General features: G+C 17.7%; 3 protein-coding genes across 3 annotated transcripts in view; 1 reads left to right on the forward strand and 2 right to left on the reverse strand.

Moving 5' to 3' along the window:
• Positions 1 to 236: 236 nt before the first annotated feature.
• Positions 237 to 1,460, forward strand: PGSY75_0403500 (putative ubiquitin specific protease; the record flags this gene model as incomplete). The annotated part of the gene is made up of 1 exon (XM_018784100.1): positions 237 to 1,460. The coding sequence occupies one exon, from the start codon at positions 237 to 239 to the stop codon at positions 1,458 to 1,460; it is 1,224 nt and encodes a 407-aa protein (XP_018643262.1).
• Positions 1,461 to 2,538: 1,078 nt separating this feature from the next.
• PGSY75_0403600 (hypothetical protein) lies at positions 2,539 to 5,677 on the reverse strand (the record flags this gene model as incomplete). The annotated part of the gene is made up of 2 exons (XM_018784101.1): positions 2,539 to 4,376; positions 5,296 to 5,677. The coding sequence occupies 2 exons, from the start codon at positions 5,675 to 5,677 to the stop codon at positions 2,539 to 2,541; spliced, it is 2,220 nt and encodes a 739-aa protein (XP_018643263.1).
• A 4,392-nt stretch (positions 5,678 to 10,069) lies between these two features.
• Positions 10,070 to 12,494, reverse strand: part of PGSY75_0403700 (CGI-201 protein, short form) — a gene marked incomplete at both ends in the record, with an annotated part of 2,984 nt that continues 559 nt past the window's right edge. The window contains 5 exons of the mRNA XM_018784102.1: positions 10,070 to 10,465; positions 10,566 to 10,871; positions 10,971 to 11,069; positions 11,248 to 11,355; positions 11,475 to 12,494. The exon at positions 11,475 to 12,494 is cut by the window's right edge and continues 384 nt beyond it. Coding sequence (XP_018643264.1) covers positions 10,070 to 10,465; positions 10,566 to 10,871; positions 10,971 to 11,069; positions 11,248 to 11,355; positions 11,475 to 12,494 — 1,929 coding nt within the window. The remainder of the gene's footprint in view (positions 10,466 to 10,565; positions 10,872 to 10,970; positions 11,070 to 11,247; positions 11,356 to 11,474) is intronic.

Consider the following 12,494-nt stretch of genomic DNA (forward strand, 5'->3'; position numbering starts at 1 on the left):
TATAAAAATATAAAAAATTTTTTTTTTTTTTTTTTTTTTTTTTTTTTTTTTTTTTTTTTTTTCATTATTCCTTCATTTTGATTAACAAAATAAAAAAAAAAAAAAAAAGATACGTTTTGAAATATATTATATTTATGTGCTTTATTTTTATATTAATTATGTAAATTTTTTGTAAAATGCAAAAATATAAATAGAAAAAAAAAATAAAACTTATTGAAAGAAAAAATGAGATAAAAATGAATATAACCGAAAATAACCTTCTCGAGCTATTATCATTAAAAAATTATGATTATTATTTAAAATATTATAACTATGAAAATGTTGAAAGAAAACACATGTCATTTAATAACAACGGTAATATATGTTATTGTAACGCTTCTTTACAATTAATATTATCTATTAAACCTTTGTGTATTTATTTATTGAAGAAATGGAAGAAAAAATCTTTTAATACAAAATCTAAATATCAAGGTGATATATTAAAATCGGTTTGTGATTTAATAGAAGAAGTATATGGTCAAAATAACTCACAAAATAATAACAACAATAATAACAATAATAATAATAATAATAATAATAATAAAAAAACTAAAAATAAGGGTTATATAATATGTACAAATAAACATATAAATTTATTAAAAAAAATAAAAAAATATAATGATAATATTATAATTAATGCTCAAAATGATGCACATGAATTTTTATTGATGTTATTAAATTTTATCAATGTAGAATGTAATAGATATTTAAATATACCAGATAATTTCGATATAAAATTAAATGATAAAGATAATAAACAAAATGCTGGAGATAAGTATTGGATTAAATATTTATTTAAAGATAATAGTATTATAACAGATTTATTAGGATTTCAAAATATTTCAAGTATTACATGTATTAATTGTGGACATACCAGATATAGTTTTGAATTTTGTATTGACCTAGGATTAGAGTTTCAAGAAGAAAATATTAAAAGTACAAATCTTATTGATCTATTAAAAAATAATATAATACAAGAAGAACATCTTTGTTATTTAGATTGTGAAAATTGTAAATTAAAAAAAACAAGTCGAGTCAAAAAAGGAATATATAGATTGCCAAATCTATATATGATTATATATATTAAAAGATTTAAATGGATATATGATCAACGTACTAATTATTATAATAATAAAATGAAAAAAATTAATACTACTCTTTTATTACCATTAGATGGAATTATTGATTTTACATCATTCTCACATATGTCAACTCATAAAACTTTAAATAATTCTAAATATATTATAGAAAGTATTATATGCCATACAGGCAATTGTTATAATGGTCATTATACTTGTATTGTCAAATATAGCGATGGATTCTATAAATGTAACGATGAAAAAATCAGAAAAATAAATAATCCATACAGCCCAGAAAATGTTAATGACATATATTTGTTGTTACTAAGGAGATTACCCTAAAAATCTAAATGAAATATATCAAAATGGTAATATATATATGTAAATATTAATATGTAAATATTAATATGTAAATATTAATATGTAAATATTAATATATATTTGTATATACCGCGTATTTTTAATATTCAGCTAGCCAATATATCCAATCTGTTAATGTTACAATACCATAAAAAATACATACATATATATAAACATATATATATAAACACATATATGTATGTATTATTTTTGTACTAATTAAGTTTCATTTGAATCCCAATTTGTAAATAAATAAATAAATATATATATATTATTTTTATTTTATTTTATTTTATTTTATTTTATTTTATTTTTTATTTTTTTTTTTTTGTCTACGTCCTATTTGTATGTATGTGTATATTTCCCCTTTTTAATTATACTTTATTTTAAAAAAAAATAAAGAAGATCACATATATTATTTATTATTATAAAAACCGTTGTAAACAAAACATTACGTTATTATATCACAAAAATAATATTGTACTATTATTTATTTCGATGTCTAAATAAAGTTATTAAAAAAATTAAATAAATGAATGAATAAATAAATGAATAAATAAATAAATATGAACGTAGTATAATATATATATATATATATATATATATATATTACACTGTGTTATTTAAAATATCTTCTTTTATGCTCTTATGTATTAAAATATAATAAAAAATTGAAATATATGAAAAAAATAACAAAAATTAAAAACATATAAAAAAAAAAAATAAATAAATAAATAACATAAAAATGAATAAATTCTTCAATATATATATATATATGTGTGTGTAAGAATAGGTATGTACAAGATATAAATGAAAAATGGTTTTTCAAAAAATAATATAAAATATAAAATGCACATTTCGATGTGTATTTAAAAAAAATTACCAAAAAAGGAAAAGAAAAAAATAATTAAAAATTAAAATTAAAAATTTAAATAATAATATACACTACAAATCTTTATATAAATATATTGAATATGACTACAAAATTGTGCCTAATATTCCCTCATTCATTTCTACAACATAAACAATATATATATATATATATATATATTTTGAATGATCATTTTGCCTTCTTTTTTGATATATCATTTTTTTTTAAATTTCTTTTACTACGTTTAAGACCTTCATTTTTTGTTAAGGAATTATTTCTTAGAGTTCTTTTACTACTTTCAGATGTACCCATTTTAAATATATAATCATTATTATTAAAATTTTTTTTCTTCTTCTTTTTTTGTATATACTCATGCATATTATTCATATCTGATTCATTTGAACTATATGGTTTTATATTACTTTTAAAGTCGTTTATAATACTATACATACGATCAAATTTTTCAATTAATTTAAAATATGCGTCCTTATCATTTTTTTTAATTTTATTTAAAAATACATCATTTCCATTTTCAAAGAAATCGGTATAAATATTATCGTTTGGAATAAAATTATTATTTTTTAAAAATGTATACATATTTTCTATTATATTATTATTATTGTCATTGTTAATATTATAATAATTAAAATTATTATCATCATTATAAATATTATACATATTATCCATATTATCCATATTTTCAATATTATATATATTATTATTCATATGAATATTTTTATTATATATTTCATTTTCTTTTTCTTTTTCTTCATCTTCATTATTATGAATATTCATATAATCATAATCTTCAATAACCTGATAATTATATATACTGTCATACATATTTATTTCTTCGTTCAATTTTTCTTTTATATCATCTAATATAGAAACTTCACTACTTTTCATATTATTACAAGAATTGTTCAACTCGCTATTAGAACAAACCATAGTATTCGGAGTCATCGTTGTAGCTACAGTTGCTGTAGTTATAGTAGTAACAGTCGTAGCACTTGTTGTAGTCATCTCATTGTTGTCAGTATTATTACTTTCTATATTATGGAAATTACTATTATTTATATTATTATCATTTATATTACATAAATTATATATACCATCACTATCTTTTTCTTTATCTACTTCCACTATTTCATTATTATCATTCATATTACATGTATCTTTTAAACTATCTGAACTGAATTTCGGATCATTTAAATTATCCACATCACAACCAACATTATTATCATCATCAATATTATTATTTACATTGCTTTGTATATGTTCATTACTATTATCATTCAACTTCTTTTCATCATTTTCATCTTTACTATCAATATGATCTTTATCTACTGTATTGGTAATAGACGATTTTATAACTTCCTTATGATTCAATAAATCCAATATTCGTTCTTCATTCTTTTCTTTTATATGCTCACCGTTTTGTATATCATTTATAACTTCACTATATTTTACTTCATAAGACTTACTTAATTTCAATAATAAATTAAATACATTTTCTTTTAATAACTTTTTTTTATACAAAAAATTATTTATCATACCCTCAACATTTGAATTATCCATATTCATCTCTCCATTATTCAATTTACTAAATATATGGTTAAAAAAATTTATTGTCAAATTGTCATATGCACTTAAAAAACTTAAAATATTCTTTTCAAAATTAGTACTACTCCTTAAATGTTCTTGCTTACTATTTATATCAGTCAACTTTCCATATAATGAACTATTACTTTCATTCAAAAATAAGGGAACCTTATTCAAATTTACATACCCATTATAATAATCCTGAGCAGTCAAGTTCTTTTCATTATATTCTCCAAATTTTTGTAAAATACACTCATATTTAAACAAAATATTTATGTTATTACTATAAATTATATTAAAATAGTGATTCACAAACTTTATATAAGAACTCTTACTGCAACACACTCGCATGAAAAAATTTAAATAATTTATCAATTTGCTTTTCTTAATGTTCAAGTAATCACTCTGACTCATACCTTTCTTATCTAAGGGAGAAAAAAGGGAAATAATAAAATAATGAATTGAACTAAGGAAAAAGGACACGCACATATATATATATATATATATATATATGTATATGCATTGGTTCATGTAATTAGACATACGTTCATAAAATTATAAATCACTGTTCATAATATTATGCACATGTTCATAAAATTATAAATCACTGTTCATAATATTATGAACATCTTCATGTAATTATGTACACGTTCATAAAATTATAATAATTGTTCATAATATTATGCACATGTTAATGTAATTATGTACACGTTCATAAAATTATAATAATTGTTCATAATATTATGAACAAGCTCATAAAATTATATTCACTGTTCATAATATTATGCACATGTTCATAAAATTATAATCTCTGTTCATAATATTATGAACATCTTCATGTAATTATGTACACGTTCATAATATTATGCACATGTTAATGTAATTGTGTATGCGTTCATAAAAGTATAATGAATGTTCATAATATTATGAACATCTTCATGTAATTATGTACACGTTCATAATATTATGAACATCTTCATATAATTATGTACACGCTCATAAAATTATAATCACTGTTCATAATATTATGCACACGCTAATGTAATTATGTATGCGTTCATAAAATTATAATGAATGTTCATAATATTATGTAAATTCTCATAATATTATGTACATTCTCATGTAATTATGTAAATTCTCATAATATTATGTACATTCTCGTGTAATTATCTACATGTTCATATAATTATAATAATGATGGAATAACATATTAATCACTTCTCATAATATTATAAGAATCCGTGTTATAATTACACAAATTTCACAACAGATACATTCATATGCAGAGACTCATAACACATTATTTTTCATAACAACAGAATGTAAAATATTTTATATACATACCTCCTGATAAGAAATTTTTGTTTTTTTTGAGAATATTTTCCTTAGAAAAGGAGCTTCCATACCAATAGTTTAAGCTATCCAGCATTTGCAAGGTATCTAAATTACTATCACCATTAGTGCTATTATTATTACTACTAACAACATTATTGCAGTTGATATTACTACTAGTGCTGCTATTAATATCTCCTTCGTAGCAGTTGTCTAACTTAAAAGAGCCTTTATCGTTTAGATTTTTTTCTTTATCAGAGTTGTATACTTTATTATCTGTTATATTCATGCGATCATCACTTGGTGTATTGCTAAGACTAAAATCTGAGCATACCTTTCCTTTTAAATTGAGGTTATTTAAATAATTATTATTGTTCTCTTCTGTTTTAAACATTTTGAGACTCGAAAAAAAATTAAAAAAAAAAGAAAATTAACCCATGTACTTATGTAGATAGCAAGAATAAAAATAATTCACATATATATATATATATATATATATATATATTATATATATAATATATATTCCATTCAAAATATATATATATATATATATGTTACAATATAACAAAAAAAAAATATATATATTGCATATATAAATTTATTTGTTTGTTTATTTTATAAAACAAAAATATAAAATTATGTAAAAAAACATCAAAACTACATTATATTGTAACAAAAAAAAAAAAAAAATAAAAATAAAATAAAATAAAATGTTATATTCTCTTAAGAGAAATATAAATTTCTATTATGTAAAATATTAATTGTCCACGTTAAAAATAAAGAAATATATATATATATATATATATATATATATATATATATATAATATATTTGTTTATTTATAGATATACACAGTAGGGATATATAAATAAATACATAACAAAAAAAAAAAAAATAAAATAAAATAAAATAATAATTAAATATTCATTTTTACAATGACACAGAAAATAATTTTTATTATTAAGTATCATATATCTACATTTTTATGTCAAGTTCAAAATGACAAAAAAAAAAAAAAAAAAAAAAAAATATACATATATATATTCATATTAACATGAAAGGAAAGATATTACAACTTCACATATAATGTAAAGATAAAAATAATATAAACACATACATATGTATTTTTTTTTTATGATAATTGAAAATTTAGCATTTCTATTTCTCTCATAAAGCGTCCTATTATTTATAATACTATTTTATATTGTATATATAAAATTACGGCACATTATACATACATATATATATATATATATATTTCAAAAATACAGGACAAAAATAATAAAGAAAAAGAAATTATATATATATATATTTATATATATTACATTTTTATACTAAAAAATTAATAACACATTTATGTAGTTTCATTTTCAAAGATTTATGTAACATAATCTATGTATATTTTAAAATAAAAAAAAAAAAAAAAAAAACTACTATTTTTTAAAATAAGCAAAATGTTAACTTTATATATTCGTAGAAACGATAAAAATAAAAATATATATGTCTTAATGTGACATATATATAATATATATATACATATATAAATATATGACTAAAAGAATTCAATGTTTAAACATTATAAAAATATGTCTTTTTACTATCTTTTAAAAATATATGTTTATAAAAAGAAACATTTATATGAAATATCTAAAAGTCTATAGAAACATTGTAAATATATATATATATTTATATTTATGTTGTATGTATAGAATACAACTTATGTTCCTATGACCATAAATATTTTTAAGAATATATATAATAAATAAATAATATATATGTATATATATAAACATAAAATTTATATATTGAAAATATATATAAAAGGATTATATACACTACCATATGAATATAAAAAATATAAACATATAAATATATATATATATATATATATATATATATATATATGTATGTATGGAGGTAAAAATGTTTTATATTTATTCTTTTATTTTTATTTTCTATTACGGAGAAAATATATATATATATAACTTGTTTTCATAATAATATTATTGAAATAAACAAAAATATAGATATTAAAATGAAAATTTATATATCACTTTATACATTTATAATATATATATATATATATATATATATAATGTGTAAATGTCATGAAACACATTATATATGTATATATATATATTTTAATATGTTAAACATTTCTTTATTTCTATTCATAAAAAGATGTAAAATTTTATATATTTTTTTCTTTTTTCTTTATTCTATTTTTTCTTTTTTTTTTTTTTTAAATCTTCACAGGCATATATATATATATATATATACATATATATATATATTTATTTGTTTTAATAAAACTTAAGGATGTATTATAAATGTTATATATTTATAATATAATATATAAAACAAAAATATTAAATATAAAAATAATAATTTATATATAATTAAATATAACATATAAAATATAAAACGCATCTAGCTTTATCTTTTATTTTGTATATATATATATATATATATATATATACATTTCTTATTATAAAATTATATGATCATATAATAGAATATACATACATATATATATATATATATATTAACACATTAAGAAAAAAACACAATAAATATATAAACATATAAACGTATTATATATATTATATTTTTATATATATATATATTAAGCAATAGTGTATATATAATATAACACATAAAATATTTATATATATATATTATTATATTAGATAATAAATTTTACATTCTTTCTATTATAAACCAGAATATTTTCAAAAAAAAAAAAAAAAAAACATATTTATACATTATAAAATAATAAATATTTATAAATAAAAAGATTTTTCTTTATTGTGTGTTATCAAATTTAAATTTTATTTCTTGTCCTTTATTCTTGACTATTTTTACTCTTTGTAAAAAATATATATTCAGTTATTTAAAGAAAATTAAATTAAAAAAAAAATAAAATAATAAAAATAAAAGCAACCTTCAAAATTTTTTTTAATACATATATATGAAAATATATATTGTGTATATAATATATAATATATATCTTTTTTTTTTTTTTTTTTTTTTTTTTTTTTTCTTGGATGAATAATATAATTTCTACAGGATATATATATATATATATATATATATATATATATATATAAATATTATATATATATATATATATAATATAGTTCAATTTATATATGAGCATAAATAAAATAATCGACAATTATATAAATTTATATACATATTGAATATATATATATATATTATATATATGTATATAATATAATTCATATTATATTCTTTTCTTAGGTGTAAAGAAAAAGTTTTATATATTTTTAGAATGAAGAAGATACACAATTTTATAAAAACAATAAAATTAACACATTTGTAATATATATATATATATATATATATAATATATACTATATAAGTTTATAAATTAAAAAATATATAAATTGATTCTTTTCTATCATTTATTTTTTTTTATTTCTAAAAAAAATTAATTTATCATAACATCTTTCATCATAATTATATATATATATATATGTGCATTATGAATATTTATATAATATATAGTCTTATATAATATATATATATATAAACGTTAAAATTAAATAATAATAAATAATTATATATAATATATATATATATTTTATTTTTTTCGGTCGAATTATATATATATATATATATATATTTACTATAAATGAAAAAAAAAAAAAAAAAAAATAAACACATATTTATAAGAATAATATGTAAACATATATATAATTATATATTTTTAAATTTTTGTGATCTTTAAAAATTTATTATAAGAACAGAGTTTTTTCTACGATATATTTTTTTATTTATATAAAAAATAAAATAAATATATAAAATAATATATTATATATGTATATATATTTATAATAAATATACTTTTTTTTTTTTTTTATATATTCACATTTATTATTATATAATTCTCATAAGACAATAATTTTATTTTGCAAATATAAAATATAAGTTATCAAAGTACAAAAAAAGTTATTCGTAATCTTAAATAACAAGCTCACAACATTGCTACTGTCAAAAAATATATTTTTTTTTGGTGTGTATAAATATATATATATATATATATATATATATATATATATTTATTTATTTATTCATTTATATTTGTTTACTTGCTTTATTTTGTATAACATATATATAATTATAATCTTATTATGACTTTCTAAAAATAAAGGAAAAAAGGAATATTTTTATTTTATAAACTGTAATATATATATGAAATTATTTAATTTATTACAATAAGGTTATATATATATATATATATATATATATATATATATATTTATATATATATTTTTTTTTTTTTTTTTTCATTCCCCTTATGTCATTGAATAAGAAAAAAAAAGAATAATGTAGCAAAATACATGGTAGATAAATATATACCTTTATAAAACAAAAAAAAAAATTAAAAAAATATATTATATATATATATATATATATATATATAATATACACAATTGTTTTTATTTTAATTACGTTTTTAAAAAGGTTGAAATAAAAATTATAAGATATTATAAAATCAACATATAAATAAAACTGTACATATATATAATATAACATTTATAAAATGATTAGGGAAAAAAAAAAAAAAAAAAAAAAAAAACATTATTACAAAAAAAAATTCGTTGTATAATTTAAAAGTTATAAAAATGTAATATAACATTATATAAGATCTATAAAATTTCATCTTAAAAAAAAAAAAAAAATATGAATTGTTATTAATTTATTAAATTTGATATATATATATATATATATATATATATATATATGTGTTTTATTTTTTTTATTTTCCTTCCTCATTATCACTACCATCATCATCACTACCATCATTATCACTACCATTATCACTACCATCATCATCACTACCATCATTATCACTACCATTATCACTACCATCATTATCACTACCATCATTATCACTACCATTATTACTACCATTATCACTACCATTATCACTACCATTATCACTACCATTATCACTACCATTATCACTACCATCATTATCACTACCATTATCACTACCATCATTATCACTACCTTCATTATCACTACCATTATCACTACCACTATCACTACCATCATTATGATCATTAACTTCCTTTTTATCGTCTTGTATTTTTTTTTTCATATCTTCCATTTTTTTCTTCCACTCCAGAGCCTTTTCTAATATCTTCATATTCTAAAAAATTAAAAATACATATATATATATATATATATGTTTGCATGTTTTACTTCTTGTTCATTTTGATAATATATATATATACATGTATATATTTTACCTGTGATTGATTTCCGTCATCTGGAAAAACATATGTTATATACTCTTCAATTATTTCATCATCATTATCATTATTTTTAATAATTTTTCTTTTTTTGACTTTTTTTGGTAATCGTTTTAAAGTCTTGTCTATAATTTCTTTGTCTCCATAATCCTTTTCTATATCACACAGAAAATTTAACAAGATGCATCTCTCATTGATTAATTCATTTTTTTTACAAAATTCAATTCCGTCTTCCAAAATTTTCCTGCACATTTCTATGTCGTCCAGGTAAATGTATGTGAATTCCGCATAGCTCTTATAAACCTACGTTCAAAAAAATAAAACATAATAAAATAATCACACATATATAAACATATATATATATATATATATATATATATATATATATTGATTTATATGTACCTTATAATGTTGTGTTATGTTTAAAAGTCTGTCATACAACTTTCTTGCATTGTCATATTCCTGCAAATTAATTTCCATATCAATATAATTCTTCCATACCTTCAAAAAAAAAAAAAAAAAAAAAAAAAAAAAAAAAAAAAAAAAAAAAAAAATATATATATATATATATATATATGTATATATATATATATATATATATATATTTTTAGGTATAGAACCTTTCTATGTAATATAATAAATATTTAAAAAAATTTGTCTTATCCATCTTTTATTTTACCAGCTCGGGCAATTTCATATCATCAAGGTTTATAGCTATTTCTGCAATTTGCCGTGCCCTTTCAACCTCATCCAGGGAGAGCTCAAAATTAATCATAGAAATCCAAGCCTAAAAAAATAAAATAAAATAAAATAAAATAAGAACATGTGAACAAACATATATATCTACATATATATATATATATATATATATATATATATATATACATATACACATATATGTATCACCTTCGAGTTGAAGGGGAAGGACTCCACATACTTCTCATACACATTTCGACACTCCCGAATATTTCCAAGTTTTAATTCGAATTCACAAAATTTCTCAAAAATTTTTTCGTTGGGCATTTTTTGTAAGGCGCAATTATATATGGACCTTGCCTTGTCGACATTTAATTGACGTAATTCAAAAGTAGCATATAGAATAAATATTTTTTTAAAAGTAAATTGATGAGTGGATAATATTTTAATAATATTTTTATAAACATCACGTGCTCTTTGAATATTTTCAGCATATAATTCTTCAAAAATAGAATAGTTAATCCATAAATATATATATCGTTTCCAGAATTTTTTAGAACTTATCATAGGTATAATACTTATAGCACGTTCATAAAGATCTCTAATTCGTATTATAGATTTATCTTTATTTATATTATTTAAATTAGATTCTTCTAATTTAATATAATTAAACCAAATATCATAATCATTTACATTTTTTTTTAATTCATCTTCATAAAAAATACGTTCCTTAATTAATAAGGTTTCATCTAATTCATCTTTATTTGCATACTTCTTTTGGAATTGCAAAAAATTCTTATATAATAATTCACTCTTATTTTTTGGTAATATTTTTAAAGCTTCAATATAAATTTTTTTACATCGTTCATATTCATTTTGTTCTTGTTCGAAATTACAAAAATGTAAATAAAAATTCTCATCTAAAAAAGACGAAGGTAATAATTCTATACATTTCTCATATGCTGCTCTAGCTCTAGTTATATTTTTATATTTTTTTTCAAACTTTATAAATTTATAAAAGCATTCTAATTTAGGAATACTTACAATTAATCGTTCAAAAATCTCTCTGCATTTGTTTATTTCATTACATCGTTCTTCAAAATATATATAACATAAAAAAGAACTTTCATCTATTTTACATGTAATCCATCTCTCATATATATTTCGAGCATTTACATAATTATTTAATATCTCTTCAAGATGAGCATATTTCTTCCAAAATATATTTTC

Source organism: Plasmodium gaboni, chromosome 4, assembly GCF_001602025.1.
Source record: "Plasmodium gaboni strain SY75 chromosome 4, whole genome shotgun sequence".
Lineage (NCBI taxonomy): Eukaryota > Apicomplexa > Aconoidasida > Haemosporida > Plasmodiidae > Plasmodium > Plasmodium gaboni.